Here is a 23,971-nt window from a genome sequence, read left to right on the forward strand (position 1 = left end):
GGGGGGGGGTCGGGAGGTTTTATTTAATTATTATTATTATTATCATCATGTGATTAACTTAGTACGTAAACTGAGCACTTAAGAACACAGTCAGCAAATCCTTCTAGTTGCTTCGCTGACGAGAACCAATCATCGGCCCAAGCTGCGTTCCATTATTCCAAACGCGCGCACTCCTTACTGTACATGGAGTGCTCGGAGAGCCTTTGGTTGCATTGCAAAGCTGCGAAAACAAAAAGCAGGCCTTATCCACACCCAGGCAGACCAGAGCGCAGCATACACACTTGCCTGTATTTGCCAGCAGATTGAATTTGGTGAGTAATGGTTTCAATCGTTTTCACATTTTGCGATATAAAAAAGTTACTGCCATTCGTTGCAGCTTGCGTTGAACACTGCCAGAGCTAGCCATATCTCCCATGAAAAAAAATAGCTCCCGTTAAATTGGCGTCAAGCTTGTGTATTTAGCGGTAATATAAACGAAGAAACACACTGTTGAGTCAAATTAAGCGGCATGCTCTCGGATGGAGGGGGCGCCTCGCATAGCTCCCGTCGTCCGCCTAAGAAGCGTTATTTTCGCCTGGGACTTGAGCTGACGGCCGGTGTCGGCACAACACCGGCCCGACGAGTGGTGGGAATGACTCTTGCTTCTTAAAGCTTTTCAGAAAAACAGGGATCCCTCGTTTTTCGCGGTTAATGGGGACCAGAACCCGCCGCAATAAGTGAAAACCGTGGAGTAGCGCAGCCCCCCCCCCCCCCCCATTTTTTTGTGCGTGTTCAATGTATTTATTCAGATTTTACATTGGAAAAAGATACATATATATAAGACATGTTTTTTAACTTTTTTCCACCAAAGTATCATTTATAAATGGTTTTCAAGCAATTCAAAATGTAAAAATTATGATAAGTTTTAAACATGTTACTGCCCCACCGAATTATTTTTAAACAAGAATAAATTAGTAAGAAAATGCTTGGCTTTATTAAATGCTTCATAGTGAGTCTACTCAAACCCTCTCAGGCTTTGTTAAACGGTGATTGACACATGTGCAAAGTTTTTCTTTTTATTCTATTCTATTATTATATCTTTTATTTTCTTATTTGATTGAATAATAAAGACACAAATGTCCTAGCGAAAATGTGGCCCAAACGCAAAACAACATTACTTCAATGGAAAAATTTGTTTCAATCAAGAAAAATAGTTTTTAAATGCTTTTTTTGTCTCAAATTTATTTTTGCAATCAAAAACAATTTTTTTATTGAAGTGACTTTTTGGGGATTAAAAGTATATACTGTATTTTGATTGAAGCAACTTTGTTTTTGATAGAAGTAACTTTGTTTTTTGATTGAATAATAAAAGCACAAATCTAGCTCCATCGTTATTGAGAGAGAAAGAAATTAAGAAAGCTTTAAAACTAAAAGCCACCGGGGAGTCTGTTTTTTGTTTTTTTTTAAATATTTATATTTCATTACATAGACATGCCTCGTAGGGAAGGGAGATTGAGGGATAAAAAAAAGGAGTTAGATGAGGCTGCTAAAGGCAGTGGATACCTCATCAGCTGGGTGAATAGCAGACCTGGTAAGAACAAGTTTGCAAGGATAGTCGGGTATTAAATACAATTATAAACACAATTACAATGTTATTTTTGTATAAGATTTTATGTCATTGCTTTATTAATCATTAGGTGCTAGAGTTGTTAAGTATGGATAATAATGAAATAATAGTTTGAAGAAAACTGTGCTGTTGGTGGCTTAGTGACGATCTGATGTGGTTTGTTCTCAGATGAACAAGTTGAGGAAGGAAGTTTTGATGCAGAGGTTGAAGGAAGAAAAGAGGCAGACTGACCGAGTCACAGCCAGAAAGTGTTGATGACAGTTTTGATTTCTATTCACTGTTGCCCCCTCCCAATTAAAGTATGTCACAGTCGCAGCCAATTATTATCTATAGCTGGTTAAAATTGAAGTTATGTTGTTTTAAGGTGTATTAAATACTTGTTCATGTGCCCCTTTTGATCTACAAGCACCCGCCCCTCCACCGGTCTCTGCACGGCCCTGCTGAAACACAGTGTGGGTCGACAGAGCTCAATATTTTGTTGGGGTGTACAGTAGGCCTGAACGATATTGGAAAAAACTATTGTTGCGATTTTTTTTTAGGTTTGCAATATATTGCGATATTATATTGCGATATTAAAAAAGAAAAGAAAGAAATTTTCACTAAATGACTTGAATAGCTGTTTGGAAATACTTTACTTAACACACCGTGACCACAGTGTATTCATATAATACCGTTTAATTTGTGAATGATGAAGATTTCTGTATGAAGGTATCCAGGAAGTCATGTCTGCACAAAATAGATCATTTATTGAATACAATATTTTACACTTCAACAGCAGCAAATACATTAAATGATAAATAAAAGAGCAGGTGCATTAGTCCCCTAAGTTTTTGACAAAATATAACAATAAATAAAAACTTCTGTAAAATAACAACAAAGTTGTCAACATATTTGAACAAAAATATTAAATATGACAAATAAAAGTTGTTCACAAACTATAACAATAAATAAAAACCTCAGTAAAACAACAAAGTTGTCAACATATTTGAACAAAAATATTAAATATGACAAAAGAGTTCACAAACTATAACAATACATAAAAACCTCAGTTAAACAACAAAGTTGTCAACATATTTGAACTTAAATATTAAATCTGACTAATAAAAGTGCAAGTGCATTAGTCCCCTGAGTTGTTTACACAAAATATAACAATATAAAACTGCAAAACGGCAACAAAGTTGTAAAAATATTTCAACAAAAATATTAAGTATCAAAACTTTATGTGCAGCTGTACTATATATAGTTATTTGAAAAATACGGTTTACAATAAATTTAAATACAAAAGAAACAAACTCAATTGAACTTGCAAATAATTGAACTGAATAGCTGCAAATAACTGTGATGAATAACAGAACCATTTTAACTCCCAAATTTCCTGCCTTCCTGATAGCTGTCACATGAATAAAAAGAAGAAAAGACATTCCTTCAGCTGTGTTATGTATTTGTCTGCATATCGTCCACCTTCCTTGCTCAGCAATTCTCAACTGGGTCTCATAGGTTTTTGGCCAAGACTATTAGTTTATCCACTATAGCAGGCTTGAGACAAGAACGTTGGCACGTAACAATGTTCCCACCTGTGCTAAAAAGCCTCTGATGGGGAGCTCGTAGCAGGAATGCATAGATACCTGCGTTTTAAATGGTCCCACATGTTTGACAGATTACTTCTTGTTGAGGCAACCATGGCGAGGCACTGTCTACAGGGCTGTTTTTTGTCCCTTATAGTCTTGTTCTTGCCAAAATACTTCCAAAACTCCTTTTGGATACAGTCTTCCTTGCTCCTCCAACGTGTTGATTGCTTGCTTTCACTTTGAGAACGGGCCCTCCTCCCTCCGCTCTGCTGTTCGGCCCCTCCTCCCTCCACTCCGCTGTTGCAGGGGGAGGGGGAGGAGCCGATGACTTGCTGGAGAGAAAGAGAAGCTGTGCGCTTTTTTTCCCTCTCCTTCCTCAAAACAAACGTTTGTGGATTAAAAAAAAAGAAATTAAAAAACTATCGCACGTCCTTGCGATGGGACTATTGCACATGCGCACATCGCGATGGCGATGTTTAAACGATATATCGTTCAGGCCTAGTGTACAGTGTACTGGAACATATTTCCTCCACACCCTTCTCACCTTTTTAACCCCTGACCCATTTTCATGCCTGGCTATGAGAGTATGAGTCTGGCCACCATTAAGCAGAAAAAAATTTCCAGGGCGGAGCCAGCCACAGCAAATAGACAGCGGAGCGGGCCAATCAGCGACGGGCTGACGCGACGTCGGTTAAGCGACAAGAAACTAGCGAGAGACATTTCAACATATTCAACATGGCTAGCGCGAGACAGACTGTTGGTTTTAGCGACTCGATGTATTTTTGGTCATGTAAAACCGAATTTACCGCGGATTGGAACATATTGCCGCTGAGTCTGGTGTACCAGGCTACGGGACGACTGTCTGCTGCATTCTGCTGCATTTGGCGCGATCCGGCGACACCGCATACAGCAATTTATATTACATTCAGTGGTCTCAAAATGCCCTAAAGAGATACACCAGGCTTGAAAATGTACACACACACCCTACCCAGAGGGTCAGAGACCCTCCCACCACAGTCTCCTAAAATCCTGTGGGAAACCCTGTACGGCGTACGAGCAATGCCGTTTGAAAACATCAGCAGGTACACGATGCGGAAATCTGACGCGTTCGTGCAACGTGCAGAAAGTTGTGGTCATTGAGAATACGTCATTTTTTCGTGTGATGCCAGATGGAACATCCAGATGCGTCAGGTATAAACCACCCTTTATGTAAGCATTGGTTTAAAAATATCCATTAAGATGAGAATTAACAGTGCTTTACATTTCTTACCATGAGCAACTTTTTGCCTTTGCTGAAACCAAAGACTATAATTGAATCTGACCTTTGATCGGTGAACTTCCCCATCGTCATCTTCGCCTCCAACTCCAAGAATTTTTCGGCTTTTCAGACGGCTTATCAAGTCTGTCTGACTGTGCTTCTTCATCAGAGGAGGGTGGGGTTTCGAAGCCATGATCCAAAAGCCTAAGGGGGAAAATAGACCATCTTAAAATTAAACTGTTTTAAGGGAGAGAATTCTTGAAATGCTTTCCAATGGGAGGCGATCCAAGAACTGTTTGCCTAATCCCAGTTAAAAATTATAAAGGTTGCAGTAAAAATTACATCAGCCAAAAGGATAAAGGTACATATCTGATGCCTCAACTCAGGAGTTGAAAGAAGGGACAGGTCTGCAGAGGCAATTCCAGTACGGGTTATACAATATGTTGATATTCACCACCAAAATGATCTAAAAAAATAAAAACATAACATTTTATAGCTATCAACATGTAAAAATTAGGGCTGTCAAAATTATTGCGTTAACGGGCGGTAATTAATTTTTTAAATTAATCACGTTAAACTATTTGACGCAATTAACGCACATGCCCTGCTCAAACAGAATAAAATGACAGTATAGTGTAATGCCCGCTTGTTACTTGTTTTTTGGTGTTTGGCACCCTTTGCTGGCATTTGGGTCCAATTGATTTTATGGGTAAGTACCATGAGTGGGCATGGTGTAATTATTGACATCAACAACGACGAGCTACTAGTTTATTTTTTGATTGAAAATTTTACAAATTTTAATAAAACGAAAACATTTAGAGGGGTTTTAATATAACATTTCTATAACTTGTACTAACATTTATCTTTTAAGAACTACAAGTCTTTCTATCCATGGATCGCTTTAAGATTTTTTAAAGATAAAAGAAAAATGTTAGTATAAGTTATAAAAATTAAGAACTACAAGTCCCTCTATCCATGGATCGCTTTAACAGAATGTTAATGTAAATGCCATCTTGTTGATTTATTGTTATAATAAACAAATACAGTCCTTATGTACCGTATGTGGAATGTATATATCCGTCTTGTGTCTTGTCTTTCCATTCCAACAATAATTTACAGAAAAATATGGCATATTTTATAGATGGTTTAAATTGCGATTGTGATTAATTACGATTAATTAATTTTTAAGCTGTAATTAACTCGATTAAAAATTTTAATCGTTTGACAGCCCTAATATTTTCACTACTATTGTAAATTCTCACTGAAGGCATCTAAACTATGAACGAACACGTGGTATAGCAAAAAAAAAAAAAAAGTGAAATAACTGAAAACAGGTTTTATATTCTACTTTCTTGAAAGTATCCACCTTTGAGGTGTCTCCAAACTGTTGGCCTATACTGTATATACATACACATCTTGACACTGTTCGTGTTCAATCAACTGTTTAAAGTGCCTGTGACACGAAAAAGCATGTTTATTTCATAATACACGCGGTATTTTATGCCCCTGAATGATATGGACCGCTTGGATGTGTGTGGAAGCGATCGCTATATTTATTTAGTTTTTTGAATCCCGCGCCATGAAAATGAGTGACTTCCGGCTTCGGTCTTGCATTGAGGAGGAGGGCGCTGTGACGTGTATGGTAGAAGACGTTCTCTTCACTATACAGTGCACTGTTGTGTATGATGACGAAGGATTCAGCTGATTTTGCGGATTAATACTTTTATTTTTTGCATCACGCCAGCCAAACGGCTGCAGAAAAATCATTCTGTATGCGGGAGAGGCGTATGCGCCTTTTTGGAGTTTCAAAAGGTTCCCATTCACCGTGGATATTTACTGTGGGACCATTGGACTTACAAGGAAATGAGTAAACATCTTGTTTTGTATTATGTCAAATACGAGTACAGTGATTACAAAGTAAACACTATAAAATTCCCTTAAATAAAGGACTACTTACGTTTGATCATTGATAGGCATGTAAAAAGCTATCCTCATGCTCATTAGCAGTTAGCTGTTAGCGCGTTAGCTACACAACAACTCCAGCCACCCTCCTCCAGGTAACGAACTGTAAATTGCTCTCCGCCGGGCGGTTTGCCGATCCGCAAAGAAACTCGACAACCGGGTCGTCATGTCAAATAATCCAGGCTAGTTATGTGTGATTTTCCACTTCGAAGACTTTGAAACATCCCTCGGTTCGGGTTAGCATGTCGGCTAGCTGTCACTCCTTCTGGTCTGTTTACATTCTCCGAAGCCGGGGAAGGGAAATTACATATGTCCGATTTAGGTGTCATAAAATATCGTTCGGGAGGTGTGACAGTAAAGGTGAAGTCGACTGTTTTGACCATTATGGAGTAATTTTGCCATTTCGTCTTGAATAAATGGATTTTTATTATTTTATATTCCATTTAGCACAAGATTGTTATTTGTCATGACCATGCCATTTATTTAGCAATTGGGGAAAGTACTTGGGTAAAAAGAATATCCTGTAAAAATATTGAAGTAAAGAGACAGAAACAATGACATTTTGCCGCTCTCTTCGTCGCGTTTTCCTCATTGTGAATAGTTCCCCCTCGACGGGCTGACTGGTCCTTCTCAAGCCATTTATATAGCTATTGGGGAAAAATACTTGGATAAAAAGAATATCCTGTAAAAATATTGGGAGTAGAGAGACTGAAACAATGACATTTTGCAGCTCTCTTCGTCGCGTTTTCCTCGTTCTGAACAATTCCCCCTCAATGGGCTGAATAGTAAAACCGATGAGCCTAGTCTACCGCTGACGTCATCCACCTGTTGGGGACGCTAAAGCCCTATAATGGTAGGCGTGGCTAACCGGCAGATTAAAAGACTAATTTCTCGTCATCTGCGCTTTGCTAAATTGTTGTATCTAGTCGAATCGTCTCAAAATATGATTCTAATTCACATAATAATGCCATTTAAGACTTTTTTTTCTGGTGTCATATGCTCTTTAAGCTCAGTTGTTATTGGTAGCGTTTAAAAGCTTAGGTTTGAAGAAATTCTAAACATCCATCTTACCTCCTCAGGTGTAGTTTTGGCTAAGCAAAGCATAGGATAGTCTGTAAGGTGCTAGTCACATGATCTGTTCGAAAAATGTTTTTGACCCATTATGAAATACCTTGTAGGATTCTTGTTCATTTCATTCTTTTTGGTTGTTTGTTTTATTGCTTTACAACTTTTATGGACACCATTTTAACAGATAAGTTTTTATTTTACAGGGGAAATTCAGAATTTTTGACATTAGGCTTAATGTTGGAGTTAGCGGAGGTTTAATTAGTCGTTGGAGTTGACTTGAACAAATTCTGTGCAGTTTGTCAGTTTTTTGTTTCAGGGCTTCAGAGTGGCGAAGCTAGTGCGATTCAATGGTGGTTGACATCAACTCCAAGATTAAGCCTTATGTGAAAAATTCAATTAAATGCGATGACATTTTTCTGTTGTCATTTTTGTTTAGTTAGCAAAAGGAGAAAAATTGGTAAAAAGTAACTTAGTTACTTTGATAATAAAGTAATCAGTAAAGTAACTACACTACTTTTTTGAGGTGTAATCAGTAATTAAATTTCTTTAAGTAATCCGTGATAACGCTGCAAATAACTAATTACTCTTACATTCAGATAACTGAGTTACCAACTCAATTACTTTTTGGGAGAAGTCATTTGAAACTGTAATTAATTACTTTTTTAAAGTAAGATTAATAACACTTACCAACCTGGTGGCAGGGCCGGGGGGGACCCTATAATGGTCTCTTGTCCCCGGGCCACTTCAAGTGTTGACAGCCCTACATGTCACTAATAGATTTTTTTCCCCCCATTGTTTAGTTTGCAAATGCTGTTAACTGGCGATTTTTCATGTTTGAAGTGTCACCTTTTAACCGCAAGTTTGCGTTTTGGAGAAGACTGCCAATGTTTTATAGCAGGCTAAAGTAGGTTGTCTTTTCCCCCCATTAGTCTCAATGTAGCACTGCTACATTCATACAGTGTTTAATATAGAAGTGTTTCCTTATTTTGTATGTCTGAACTGTAAATCTGCCTGTTGATGACCAATAAACATCTGCAAAAAGAACTGGAGTCTCATATGTCATCTACTCGCACGCACAAATGTATGCATGCAGGCACTCACGCGGTGATGAAACGCAGCCGTGAAAATTACCACCTTCATTTTTATTTACCTTGCGATAAATGGACTCATTGCATGTCGCGACAGGCTTAGCAATTTCAGTGAAACATGTCGTTAGTGAGTTAGATGGACTTACGACCCCCCCCCTAAAAATGTTCTCCTAGGATTTACACAATTCACCCATGTCACCCTTTTTGACTTCAAAAGGGCGAATTTCACCGAAAGGTGAGAGATTTTCATGCCTGTTAATACAAGATACATAAAGTACCGGATAGATCAACACCCATACATACATAAACTACACTACATATTAACAGGTTTGAGACCAGTTGCTCTTTGCTGAAAAAATAACAGAGTTCACTCAAAGCAAACTACACATTCTTCCATATGCTCAAATACCACTGCATGAATACCCCTAACATTGGCTCTTGACTTGCCAATGTAGTGCTGATGCAGTTGCTTAGCAACTGCCGATGGACCAATCAACTTCTCATCACAGAAAACACCTGTCATGATTACAACTGGCTCTGTTGATGAGGTCCGTGTTGAAAACCGCTGATGACTCCATGTCATTATTCTTGATATCATATGGGACACTTCAAAATATACTAAAAATAGAATAGTAGGCAGTCATAACAGTCAGTCATCATAAATTAGGGACTGGGAGAAATAAAATTGAAGAACCAAGTCACTTTCAGTGTACTGTATGTTCTCCATGTCCTCTTCAGGAGTAGTTTTTAAAAATCTGCAGTTACACATCCTTAAGATGTCAAAGAGGTTACAGACAGTGGGACAATGTATGCTGCAGGATTGGGGTGATGGATCAGAAATAAGATAGCTATGTAGGAGGACAATTGTATGCCGATAGGCACGAGTGTTGTTAGCTGCATGTCTGATTAAGAGGTGATGAAGTCATGATGTAGTCAACCCTTCATTTCCCAGTAAGCGTGGATCAACGCCTGCAGCCCTTAATTCTCTACTGTATACAGCGATACACTGAGAATTTTCACGCACAATTCAAATCAACAGCCACAATAAATACAATAGCACAGTACATACACTATTTGTCCAGTTTGTGTACAATAGGCATCAAGGTGTCCATTCCTTTGCTCGATTTGCCGGCAGAGCATGTGTAGGTAAAATGACAAAATGGCTAAAAATAGGAAGTGTGGGAAATGTGTGAACTCCCCAGGAAACCATTGGGAGTGCAATGATATAAAAGTGGGGGGAAAATAAAAATAAATAACTCCAGGCAACGTGTAGGTGCGAACAACAAGAAATGTGTTTCTTATAATAAAACAGACTAAGTGGTGTATAAATCCAAATAGCTGGGAAAGTCCAACCTTTAAAATCTTCAGAATAAAAACGGGTTATTAAAACAACAGTATTATATTTCATTTTCAAAATCCTGCTTGAACCTCGTTCTCTTTCCCTTTGCCGTTTCTCCCTCACGAAAGCTGCATTCAGAAATAGACCATTTTAATCATTTAAGGTGACTAATTGTATTCAGCTGACTTCTCTGCTCTCACTCCTCCTCAAGCCACAAACACATTAGCAAATAGTTGACAGCACTTTAAATAAATGCCATTGTGGAGTAACAAAATTGACTAGTCTGTACACACCCTATCATTCAAATCTGTGGTCTATAAAACATAATCGGTCTGTGTATAGAACTAATCCTCCAGTTAACCATCAATATATTGTGGTGGAAGGGGGAGAAAAAAAGATTAAAATTGTTAACTCTTCCGAGAGCAGTCAGCACTTCCTATTTATTCCCGCAGTTGCTCTACCTCATCAGTTAATAACACGAGAAGTTCCCATGTCGACTGACTTAGCCAGTGTAATGTTGAATATTTTCAGAGTACGGTAATAACGACTCCTCCTTCATATTGGAAAATACATTCCCTACAAAGATTGTTTGTATTAGACCAATGGACATATCAATATGTACCAATTTACCAACAGCAATTACTTGTCAACTTTACCCATTAACTCCTAAGATAATGGAATGATATGTTCCATTGAAAATGCAGTACAATGTAGTTTGTCATTCTTGTATGCTTGGCAAAATGGGTACTTTGCCAACAGGTTCTGTAAAAACAAACACACCGCTTTGCCAATGCCAAGAGTGGTTCATTATGTCTAACTTACTCTAGTCCCGAGCTATTGCTTACCGAGATCTGTTTCATATTTCGTTGCATTGTGAATATGTTTGTCAAACAATCGGAAGGGTCGCGTGTTCAGAGCAGTATAAAAATGTTCAGGCTCCCCTGATCAATTTTCTTAGCCTGTCACTATTGGCCTTAACTCGAAGCGAACCTGTGGTCTCATTTCCTCATTATATACTTCAAAGTGAAAACTGACAGCTGATATCACTGAGCAAGCTCTTCGTTTAACATCACACATATACTTCACTATCAGTTAACGAGACAGCTCCTACAGACATTGCACCACGGTTTCCCTTAGGGGGCCGGGCCAGGCAGAGCGTTCTGGAGGCATTCACTGCGACAGGATGAAAGTTTTAGTGTATACAAGCAAGCAGGAGTGTCTCAAGAGTGATTTGTTCAAAGATTCAAGGTAATTATTATATGAAATAGCACTATGCATGCATTTTGAAACGTTGTGAAAAAATGGAAATGGAAAAAAATGCGTAACTTTAGCTTGAAAGATTTAGGTAAAATGAATGATAAGTGCCCGTTTTTTTGCTTTTAACCAAGAATCTATACTGTTTTATGTTCATATCCATAAAAATTGCGGGATTTACACATTTATTTACAAGAAGTTAAAAAGCTCTGTTTTGTGATAGCCGATATGTTGGATTTTGTATCCATACACAATAGTGTAATAACTTTCCATTTACATAATCAGGTAATTTTCGGCAAACTGCCCATTTTTTGAGAAAAAAAAAAAAAAAAACTAGTAATTTAGACATTGCTGCGTCCATACAAAAATTAATTTGGCTTTTACGTGTTTTATTTTGAGTAGCGTTTCAATCCAAAAACGACGAGAGTCAGATAGCCGGCAAGACGTGCTGATGCAATAGTGACATCAATCTAAATAAGTTGTGATTGTATAAAGAAAAAAGCAAAATTTGCTTTTCTTGAGTAAAATTAAGATGATTCTGCATGCTTTCCCCATGTATTAAGTTTCTGATGTGAAAATTGAGTCATTTATGAGCTGTTGAAAACGTATATCAAAATTGCATGAAATTTAAAAAAAATTAAGTCGCTATTTCGGGTAAAAACGTAAAAGTTAAATGTTGCTATTGATTCTAAAAATATAGGTGATAATCTCTGCATTTGGTGATTTTTGTGCATCTTACGTAAAATCTGAGACTTTTATAGCCATTTTAAGTAGGGCTGTCAAACGATTAAAATTTTTAATCGAGTTAATCACAGCTTAAAAATTAATTAATCGTAATTAATCGCAATTCAAACCATCTATAAAATATGCCATATTTTTCTGTAAATTATTGTTGGAATGGAAATATAAGACACAAGGCGGATATATACCAGAGGTTGCGCTAGACTTCTGCGTTGTCTGTCATTTTGACTGACAGGGTCATAAAAATCCGGTCATAATCTATTTTTACCTGTCACTTAAATTTTTAAAATGATGATAATGACATTGTGGTGACCCTTTGTTTGGCATAATTCACCTTCCGTACTTGTGTGTCCATTTGGCCGAGCGCGTTCCCGGCTACGACAATCACGTGACAGAGACACTTAAGGTTCAAACACACCAGCAACGTGAACGTCGCGTCAACGATCTCGCCGCGATTACGCACCACTGACACTCGGCGTCAATTTCCATAGGACGCGTTTCACGAGCAGCGCGTCTGTGGAGCGGCTCGATCTGTTCACGCGAGGATTGCAAGATCGCGCGAGAATAGCGGGTATTTAAACTTAATAAAACAACACTTTGCCTTTCAGACCCCGCGTATTGGCGAGCTTTCTTTTTGAAAGAAGAAAAAAGAAGTCATGTGTTAAAGCAAAAAGCAATCCCAATGACAAAGATTTTAACATTTTTTTTCTTATGAACATTTTTCTAAGCTTTATTGATGTTTTTTTCTCAAGTTAAAGCACCACGCAGGAATTAATTTTATTGTGTAGCAGGATTTGTGTATCATTCGTATTAATTGCAGGTGTTTTAGCTCATTTCAGTTTATTATATTTATATAGGAAGTTACGGTTGCATATTATTTAGAAAATCGACCGGATCCACCGTATTTTTACACGAGTGACTTCCGGCCTGCCCGATCCTACCTAGTAGTATTTACGCAGGGGGGCTGCGTCTCGCATCAAAAAACAAATTGCTGTTCTTTTCGCGTGCGTCGCGTTTAGCGCTTCTGGGACGCGTCTAATACGCGGACGCACTGCGACTGGTGTGCATTGGCTGATTGACTTTAACGGCCGCGTTTCGAAGCGTAATCGCGGCGAGATCGTTGACGCGACGTTCACGTTGCTGGTGTGTTTGAGCCTTTAAGAGCCGCGCGCGGTCCCCTCACTATCCACTCGCTCTCGCTATATGATTGGCCGAAGAGTCGAAATGCTCTCCCGTGAACTGCCTGTTTAAAAATGTTCCCGTTGTTACTTCTTGCGTTCGCTTGTAAGTGCCCATTTAAAAAGGAAAAGCGATGGATGATACTACACACAGAGCGTATTATTAACAAATGTTAAAGTTGTATAATCATCTAGCGAGAATAAGGAACGTCACTGACAAGCGCAGGCCCCCACGAGTGGATAGTGAGGGGTCTAGGATAGTGCGCCTACAGCTAAAAAGACTCTTAACATTGCATAGCGCTTCAACATATTCAATAGTATTTAGTTTTCATTCATTTAAAATTAATATTCTGTCCGAACAAGCTTAACAGAGAATCCACACCGTGCCATCACACATCAAGCAGATGAATATGTAACTTTTTCTCCGCAGTGACAAAAACAGCTGACTGTGGCCCCAGTAGTTAGGTAGCCTACCATATGTAGCATATGGAACAATGAAATTAATAGTTCACCTGCTGTGGTCTGAACGTAGTCTCACACTTTCCTCCTGGTGCGCATGGACTTGAATTGTGTGCCCGCTTGTACAGTCCCTGTTTTTTCACCTCTTTTATCAACACCATCGCCGTTTTGGGGCTTTTGAAGAAACTTCGGACACTCAGTTGCCTTGACATTTTTCAGAGTAAGGCCAACGACGTCATGCATCAAGAGAGACAATAGCTAATTAATATGCTCACTCGCCACCCTGTGGTCTGGGGTGTGAATTGCAACCGGTCAAAATGACCGATGGACTTCAGTTTTTTCCGTCACCGTTTTAAAAAATCGGTCAACGACGGAAAATATTCGGTTAACCCGACCCCTGATATATACATACAACATACTGTACATAAGTACTGTATTTGTTTATTGTAACAATAAATTCACAAATGGCATTATTAACATTCTTTCTGTTAAAGTGATCCATGGATAGAAAGACTTGTAGTTCTTAAAAGATAAATGTTTTAGTTACAAGTTATAGTATTTTTATATTAAAACCCCTCTTCATGTTTTCGTTTGAATAAAATTTGTAAAATTTTCAATCAAAAATAGAGTTAATATAATAATAAGAATAAAAATAATAATAAGAATAGAGTGACCAAAGTCTGAGTAAGTTTTATGTGTATTTTGCATAGCTATTTAGATATGGAATGCCAGTTCATTTACCATTGTTGTTTAACTGTGAGAATAGGGCCTCATTACTATAGATTGAGGTGCTTTTCTTTTTGTGAACATTATTTTTTTTAGAGAGAGAGGAATATTATTTTTGTTGTGCTTTCACTAAACGATACTTATGCTTGTTGTGAAGGAGTTGCCGAAGCTTATGCCAATAAACGGCGCGGTCCAAAGAACGCCTGTGTCCACTCGCCTTTATAAAATATATATCTCTGTACATATCTTACCCAAAATACAACAAGAGACACATAATTGCCACTAAAAGAAAGAAAACTTACCGAAATATGTGTGGAGCACAAATAGCAATTTGCATTGCATTGTGCATAAAGCATAAACATCTCACAACTACTAATTCTCCCACGTTTAGAAGAAATAGCATTAGTATGGAACAGCGCTGCCCCCAAGCGGCCGGTGGCATTCTCTTCACTCTTAATGTCCATAAACAGCCTCATTGTAATCTGTTTGAGGCAATGTGCGAGCGGGTCATTCAGTGCATGCGTTAATTGCGTCAAATATTTTAACGTGATTAATTTAAAAAATTAATTAACGCCCGTTAACGCGATAATTTTGACAGCCCTAATTCTACGTTTTGATATACTTATATAAAAAATAATATATCAGGATTTGATTAAGGAATAACTGAATTTTTTCAAGCCGCTGCTCATGGAGACTCATATATGCCTAAGGGAGGTGCCCGTTTTTGTTTTAGGTTGCTAGTGGCTTTGGTTTTGAAAATATTTTAAGTTTTGAAAACTTAAAACACGGAAAACGTGTTTTTCCCATCAAATGGTAGTGAAGTCGATGCATCACGGTTTACAGGAAGTATACAATCTTTGTTTTTGGTCATTTGAGATTTCATTTGAGGATCCCATGCTGCAAGTCTTTAGGGAATAGGAGAAACACTGCACTTTGAACATAGATTCTTTTGTGTAAATAATTAATAAACTTTCCGTAACACCAATAAACTTTGGGGCAGTTTACATGGTGACTCTGCGACACGGAGACGCAATGACTGTGTGGCAGAATGGCCTCGCCTTTATATAGTGTAAGTGAAAACGGAAGGTGAAGACACAAACCTTCGAATTCTGCCTCTAAAGTAGAAGTATTCGACTGCGTGGGCTTGCTCTACATGCATATCAATGGAAGGCTTCCACGCCGATAACGTCAGCACTCGTACACGTCACATTGGGCGTGCGCAGCTGTGCTACTAAACATTCAAAACAGCAAATACGAACGTTGGCTTTAATTTACTGTTTTTATAATATTTTTAATTTGAATTTAAATATGTTGAATGTTTCCATTTTTGTGCCTTTTGGAGCAAAAGAAAAATGCCATTCCTTGTTTTGTTGTCTTCTGGACTGAGGTGGTTGTTGGGGTCAAAGTGTATCATTGGCTTTGCCTTGTAAATCTGCACTGCCCCCCTAGTGCCTGGCATAAATACTACATCATTTTCACGTGAAATTGCGATATTGTTCGAATGGAGACGGATACATATAAATGCAAATTTGATCTCTGAGAGTCACCATGTAAACAGCCTCTTTTTCACCTGTCAAATAGTACTTTTCCTGCTATTTTAGACACTTATCTATAAAACCAATTATTAATGAGGAAAAATCTTGAAAACTATCAGTGGTGTCCAAACCTTTTCACACCACTGTACTATCTATGGAGATTTCCTGACACAGTATGTTAAGGAAAGCGGTACTGACAAGCACACAGGCCGGAGATGAAAGATCTCCCTCCGAGATAAAATGAAATTACATTATAGCACAGCAATCCTTTAGCCAATAGTAAAAGAAAAAAATGATCCTGTTCTCTTCCTACAGCAGCAAAATTCCATACAGATATTTTGTTTATTCTCGAACACATACCTTCATAAAACAGCCAACAGACTGTATACGTACACAATGGGCACCACCAACGAATAGATCCCTTTCTAAAATATTTCAACAAAATGCAGTGGGTGCAGGATTTCATTCCAACAAAACAAGACACCTTTCCACCAATCTGGTGTCGTACAAGTGTAATTAGGTGATTGTAGTCAGGTGCTGCTTGTTTTTGCAGAAACCTTATTGGTTAAAGTGTCTGTGCTTGATTGGCAGGAACAAAAACCAGGCCCCACAGCGGCCCTTGAAGACCAGTTTTAAAAATGTTGACTCATAGTATAAAATACAAAATGTTTCCACAGAAGCATAACAGCGAAGACATTCCAAAGGGACCATATCGACTTCAATAAACACTTCAACACCTGATGATGTGTCACACGTATTCCATGTGCATGCATGACGTCATGGGGGCATTCGCTTCACACTGTGAGTTGTATATATTTGGGCAATGTAAACAGCTACACAATAAAATCGGAATTAAAAAACATCACACTCTGCATTGTGAATGTAGCCGAAGTGCGAACACCGTCTCCAAAAACAATTAGCAGGAACAATGGATGATTACCGTGAATGACACAATATATTATTGTTAAATCCACCACAAATAGCAAGCAGTACAGCAACTACGAGAAGTGTTTCAGTTTCCATATGGACACGCACACTCATATCTATCAAAATCATTTCATTTTCACCTAAATAGCATGTGTTTTCTCTTGATGATGAGAATGATTCAAAGGAATCCATGGAAATCATGTCAAACGCTTGTAGTCCATGGTAACTGGGCAAGAACAAAGTATGTATTACATATTTATAAACATATTTACATATTTATAAATTCAATACAACCAATTCTCTCAAGAATGCAGGGACATTGAACGAGATGCATTAAACATTAAGCAACGCAGTTTATATAGTAAGTATTGGAAAATTGGTTGCTGAGATGTTCTATGGCCAGGTGTGTGTTAGGATGTCATCATGCCATATATAAGGAGAAGATAAAATCTCATTCTTTTCAAATGTGCCATTTGCAAATGGAAACCGTCCCTGTCAATGAAGTTTGCTAAGAATAGTCGACTAATCAAGATTTACATTAATCAAAATGAACCCATAATCAACGTTGTCCCCCGCCCCATGTTTCGTTTTCATTTTCTTTTCTAGTCTTGTCTTGTCTTTGGGTGAGCCAATATCAAGTAGTCTCTGAACAGTAATGGCAATAAAGTATCTTTTAAAAGTCATACATACATGTGCTGGTAGAGCCAATCAACGGAGGATTTCTGGACTTTTTAGGGCAATATTTACAAAGCCTCAGTCACAAAACTGGGGTTTATCTGAGGAAGTAGTCTTGCTCATTAAGCTACCTGGTTGCTAAGGAGCCTCACGAATGATGCGGAGAATTAATTTCAGGGCTCAATCTGCGTCACATATAATGTCTGCACATGGACTTTATGGCTTTGCAAAGGTCAAAAACTAGGTCTTTTAAAATCCAATAGGTCATCCATTTTCTACTAAATGATTGAGGTTCTTTAGAAAATTAAAGGTTTTTGCAATAACGTGAAAGAGGGCTTGCTCCATTATCCCTGACAAGAATGCACCCAAAAATGCTTATAATCACTGTTTTAAGTTAACCCCCGCCCCCCATAAGGTTTTGAGTAGAGTCAGTAGCAATTAAAGTTACCAGGTTCAGAATTAGGAAACACTGCAGTTGTCCACATTGCAGTTCTTACAGTGTGTTTATTGACAAGCAATCATTAATCAGTCTTTGAAATGCCTGAAATGAAAGGGATATTTGATATTCCTTAAATTAATTCAATGTGAATTATCATTCAGCTGGACAAACAAAAAAAGTAATGTTTCACCAGCCAGTGATTATCGCTGCAAACACTCAACTGTCAGCATCACCTAAATCAATTGCCACTTATCAGTGAGAAGACAGCACGCCTTTCTCACTGCTTGCATCTGTATGGTTGCAGACACAAACACAGCCAAATTTATATGCATCTCGTGTTTTTTATTCTGTTCAAAACATGCATATTAACTAATTCGCTGCCTGTGATGGCGATGGATGTCCAAACTATTTGAATTGGGAGGGCTGGCAGTGCCAACACTGTAGTACAAATAGACAGCACATCCATTGCCATCACTGGCAGCAAATAACTAAATAAATCCTCAAAAACTCAATATTGGTCTTGAATGGCAACATGAATACACAAATATATTATCGGACGGAAAAAAAAAAAAACACTAAATAAAAAGTAGAGGGGGAGGGGCAGTAGTCTTTTATACTTCTGCTAACCGTCTGGTGCCACAGAAAAGAATTCTTTTAACTCTGGTTAAGAGGACCGAGCAAATTGTCTTTGAAATGTCCTCATCATGGGAGACGTAAATGGCCCAAGAGCAATCAAGATTGGTGTAAACAAACAACTAAATTGGTTTTGTCAAGTATCGTAGCCTATGAGGTTTATCCAAGGCGCGATTATTGCTAGTTGAAACTTTACCCAAGATGCATCAGTTTCTCCCTCAACCAAACCAGCCGGTCTAAGTATCATTCTACAAATGGCCAGTCACTGACCAATAAATCTTAGATGCTGCTTTCCAGATAATGGTTTAATTGAGGTTTTTTTTTTTTTTAACTTCAAGGGACCAAACTTTATATAATGACATCAAAATATATTTCAACTTTTAGTTGTATAAAATACTGAAGGTCAAAATGATTCTGTGACCTGGTTTAAATTCAAAACATTGTGGTTCCTGAAATGACTGCAATCGGTCAACTGCTTTTAAATATTTTTTTTTTCTATTGTACGAAACAAGACAAATGACATTATGAATGAATAACTTTTTTTTTTTTTTTTTTTAAATCAGCAATGAGTCTTTCATATTCATGTGCATAATTTTCTTTGCGCTCTAGACTGCTTAAATAGAGCGTGATAAGAGCTTTGAATTAGAAGCACACACCCCCCCCCCCGACACCTCTTGCCCCTTTAGAAAAAAATCGGAAACACTGTTGGACGCTGAAATAACTCAATCAGTGGAGATCTAACAATCTTCTCTTTGGCTTGTGTTATAATGGTATACACTATTACTCATAAGTCATTATACAATCATCATAAAATCTAAACCTAAACTTTTCCGTAAGTGAAGGCTCCAACCAAACTGCCGATTTGCCTTTGATTTTTGCCTTGGTCTATATTATTCATGCATCTTTACATACTGTAATAATGTCAACGCTTGAACGTTGGGACTTGTAAATATGACTACAGCCACAGAGCTTGCTAATCAGGTTTTTACCAAGTTCCCAAAATGCCATGGGGGTTCAGTAGAGTTTACAAAGCAACAAATGATAGAATAAACCTTAGCCAGCAGCAAATCATTTCCTACACTGCATCGCTGATGTTTATGCATGAAGCTCTTGCTCTCTAATCACGGAAAAGGTTGCATTTCTCTTGGACCAATTAGTTTAATTTGTTTCCTCAGCTAGAGACCGTTTGAGATTTTGATCCATTTAAGAGCAAATTAAACTTCAGTGGCCGACTGCTCAGTTTCATGTGTTTTGGTGATTTTCAGCCAGGATGAACTACTGTGCTCTATTTCTGTTGATTTTCTAAATATTTTAATTGAGATGCATAGAAGTGCAGAATATTAGGGTATCAAAAGGTCTCTAGAGGTGTGCGAAATTTCCGATTCTTAGAATATTCGCGATTCGGCTGTGGAAGATTTGAGAACGATTCACAAACATCACAATTCCGATTACTGAAATATGTCAAGTAAAGTGGAACTTAAAAAAAAAAAAAAAAAAAAAAAAAAAAACAATAATACCTGACTGCGGTTGACGGCGGCTACAAACTACCCGCACATATTGCTTCGGTAGATATCACATCTATATAGAACAAGATGCGAAATGACAGACTCGGCGGCATTAGTAAACAGCCGCTACCTTAAAGCAGTAGACTTCTCTGGAAGGTTGTTGTAGTGAACTTTCTGAGTGACCCTAATTAACTTTTTATGTAAAATACTCCTAAAATGGCAAAGTCTTGATTTCAATTAGGGCTGGGCGATATGGCCTTAAGCACGTATCACGGTAAATTGAGCAGCTTTACCTCGATAACGATAAATGACGATAAATTCGCCCAAGTGGACTGTTATATAATTTGAAAATCGGAATCAATGCATGAAATACAGATTAACTGTTTCTCGTTGATTTATTCACCAGCTTTCATTTTTAATATATTTAACAATTGTACGTGCAGTCTAAACATTAAGTATATAAAAATGTATTGTATACAATAAGAATTCAAGTATGGATATTTATAACGGCTTGTATGGCTTGAACAACGTACATTGTCAAAATCAATATGCCTGTGCAAACATGTCATTGTAACACAAATGACTTACAGCTTGAACAGTATACTTCAAAAAGACAACTTATTGTTAATGGCTGCTGTGACATAATTACTCAACAAGTGTTTACTTCAAGGTTTCAGGTTTTTTTTCCCCAGTGCATTTTTTAATACATGCAAGCACACATGAACCCACACACAGACACACACACACTAAAGCTTTATTGATCTTCAGCAAATGAAACATTTAAGATTTTGTGATGGCAGTAATGACACAGAATTAAGCACATACAGAAAAATAGCTGGGGCCATTAAACGGTCATGTTATAATTTTCACTGTTGGATTGTACTTTATGCTGAATGCTTTACCATCACAAAAGCTATCAGGGAAATCACACACTGACGGAGATACAAAATAACACGACATACTAATTGCTAGATGCAGTCCGTGCCCAATCCACTCATTAAGTTCAGACATTTCGACAAGGTTAGAGCCGCTATCAGACTCCATCACGTTCATTTGTAGCGTTAACCGCTAGTGTTAGCCGCTAGCGTTAGCTTGTGGCCTAGCACTGAAATCGTGAGAACAAGGGAGGACAGCGGGTGAAAGTCTATGGATGCCGCCAAGAGTCTACTTAATGCCGGGTCAAAGTTTGGCAAACCTCCCTTAAGCCACACTCCATCACGTTTGCTTGTAGCGTTAGCTGCTAGCGTTAGCCTACCAGGCGTCTGTTTGTTTGGCTTCCTGAATACCACGTGACTCCATACGTAAGCACACTGACTGCTTTCTTAAAGGGGAATGAACATAGCCGAACAACACAGAGTCAAAGCGGGATGAAAAGACTATATTTCTTGTTTTATTAAATTACCGAATTTACCGACATGGTCAAAATTCCGGCAGTCATCGTGAAGAATTTCGGTAACGGTAAATTTTTTGGTTTACCACCCTGCTCTAATTTGATTCTATCTTTAAATGATGAAATAGTTTTTAAACTTTCACATGTCGAAAGTAGACAGAAGGGAAATTATGGAATAACGGGAGCAATTTTAACAACTATAACAGTTGATTCACAACATGAAATTAATGAAATGTAGTTGAAAGCTGCTGATACAGAATGGGGACTTGAGTATTTTACTGTTTTGAACTGTTAATGTGATACTAAAATAGTAGTTTATTTAAGCCTGAGAAGATTTTTGTACAATTTTTGTAACTAATGTACGAAACATTAAAACCATCTAATGGCTGGGGGTGAGGGGTGTTCGTCAATAATCTATTTCTAATCGAATCTTAGCCTCCGAATCATAATCGTAATCGAATCGTTAGGTGCCCCAAGATTTCCACCTCTAATTATTCATTTTCCATGTCACTTAGCCTGACTATGCAACATTGCAATAATAAATGTCAGAATCTTTGTCACACTGAGACAGACTTACTTGCATTACATGAGGCACAAGTCATATTGAGGTAAACTTGAATGAAGTTACTTGTCCACTTGAACTGGACATTGTGGACATACACTGCTGGCTGATAGAATTCTGTCAGATAAATGTTCAATTTCTCCCAGAAAATGATTGCAATTACAAATGCTTTGGTCTTCAATGATTTTGATTGCAATGAAAAAACACAAAAGAGAATGGGGGGAAAAAATTATTATAATTTTATACAAGATAAAATATAATTTTACTCCAAAAATGGGTCGGACAAAAGTATTGACACCCTTTGAAAAATGATGTGATGCTTCTCTAATTTGTGTAATTAACAGCGCCTGTTACTTACCTGTGGCACATAACAGGTGGTGGCAATAACTAAATCACACTTCCAGCCAGTTAAAATGGATTAACGTTGACTCAACCTCTGTCCTGTGTCCTTGTGTGTACCACATTGAGCATGGATGAAAAAAAAGAAGACCAAAGAACTAACTGAGAACTTGAGAAGCAAGATTGTGTGGAAGCATGGGCAATCGCAAGACTACAAGTCCATCTCTAAAGACCTGAATGTTCCTGTGACTACTGTGCACAGTGTCATTAATAAGTGTAAAGCCCATGGCACTGTGGCTAACCTTGCTAGATGTGGACGGAAAAGAAAAATTGACGAGACATTTCAATGAAAGATTCTGCGGATGGTGGCTAAAGACCCTCGACTAACATCCAAACAAGTTCAAGCTGTCCTGCAGTCCGAGGGTACAACAGTGTCAACCTGTACTATCCGTCGGCGTCTGAATGCAAAGGGTCTCTATGGTAGGATACCCAGGAATACCCCATTTCTGACCCAAAGACACAAGAAAACCAAGCTGGAGTTTGCCAAAACTTACCTGAGAAAGCCAAAAACGTTTTGGAAGAATGTTCTCTGGTCAGATGAGACAATAGTATAGCTTTTTGGGAAAAGGCATCAACATTGAGTTTACAGAGGGAAAAAATGAGGACTTCAAAGAAAAGAACACGGTCCCCACTGTCAAACATGGCGGAGGTTCCCTTATGTTTTGGGGTTGCTTTGCTGCCTCTGGCACTGGACTGCTTGACCGTGTGCATGGCATTATGAAGTCTAAAGACTACCAATAAATTTTGCAGCATAATGTAGGGCCCAGTTTGAGAAAGCTGGGTCTCTCTTAGAGGTCATGGGCCTTCCAGCAGGACAATGACCCAAAACACACTTCAAAAAGCACTAGAAAATGGTTTGAGAGAAAGCACTGGAGACTTCTAAAGAGGCCAGCAATAAGTCCAGACCTGAATCCCATAGAACACCTGTGGAGAGATCTGAAAATGGCAGTGTGGAGAAGGCACCCTTTGAATCTCAGAGACCTGGAGCAGTTGGCCAAAGAAGAATGGTCTAAAATTCCAGCAGAGCATTGTAAGAAACCCATAGATGGATACCAGAACCGGTTGTTCTCAGTTATTTTGTCTAAAGGTTCTGCTACCAAATATTAGGCTGAGGGTGCCAACACTTCTGTCTGGCCCATTTTTGGAGTTTTGTGTAAAATCATGATTTAAAACAATTGTGCATTCTCTTTTGTGTTTTTTCATTGCAACCAAAATAAATGAAGATATTACTACCAAAGCATTTGTAATTGCAATCATTTTCTGGGAGAAATTGAGCATTACCTGACAGAATTGCAGGGGTGCAAATACTTTTGGCCAGCAGTGTATATACAGTGTATCAAAAAAGTGAGTACACCCATCGCATTTCTGCAGATATTTAAGTATATCTTTTCATGGGACAACACTGACAAAGTGACACTTTGACACAATGAAAGTAGTCTGTGTGCAGCTTATATAATAGAGTACATTATATAGCCATTAATATCTAAACCCCTGTCAACAAAAGTGAGTACACCCCTTTGAAAAAACGTACATCCTTAAATATCCAAACTGAGTGCTGCTTGTCATTTTCCCTCCAAAATGTCATGTGACCCGTTACAGGAGTGCTGTCAGCATTGCTGCAGAGATTGAAGAGGTGGGGGGGTCAGCCTGTTAATGCTC

At 38.2% G+C, this 23,971-nt stretch overlaps 1 protein-coding gene across 5 annotated transcripts in view; it reads right to left on the bottom strand.

Moving 5' to 3' along the window:
* LOC130916179 (tumor protein p53-inducible protein 11) overlaps positions 1-23,971 on the bottom strand; it is an 86,298-nt gene that overhangs the window by 32,530 nt on the left and 29,797 nt on the right. For 2 of the 5 annotated variants that reach the window (XM_057836684.1, XM_057836682.1), the window contains exons 2-3: positions 4,802-4,898; positions 4,497-4,636 (exon numbers count right to left, since the gene is read on the bottom strand). In XM_057836684.1, the coding sequence (XP_057692667.1) occupies positions 4,497-4,625 (129 nt within the window). In that variant the 5' untranslated portion in view covers positions 4,626-4,636; positions 4,802-4,898. Of the gene's footprint in view, positions 1-4,496; positions 4,637-4,774; positions 4,899-23,971 lie in introns of all 5 variants that reach the window. The other 3 variants (XM_057836685.1, XM_057836683.1, XM_057836681.1) reach the window with 3 other exon arrangements.

This window comes from Corythoichthys intestinalis, chromosome 5 (genome assembly GCF_030265065.1).
Source record: "Corythoichthys intestinalis isolate RoL2023-P3 chromosome 5, ASM3026506v1, whole genome shotgun sequence".
Taxonomy (NCBI): Eukaryota; Metazoa; Chordata; class Actinopteri; order Syngnathiformes; family Syngnathidae; genus Corythoichthys; species Corythoichthys intestinalis.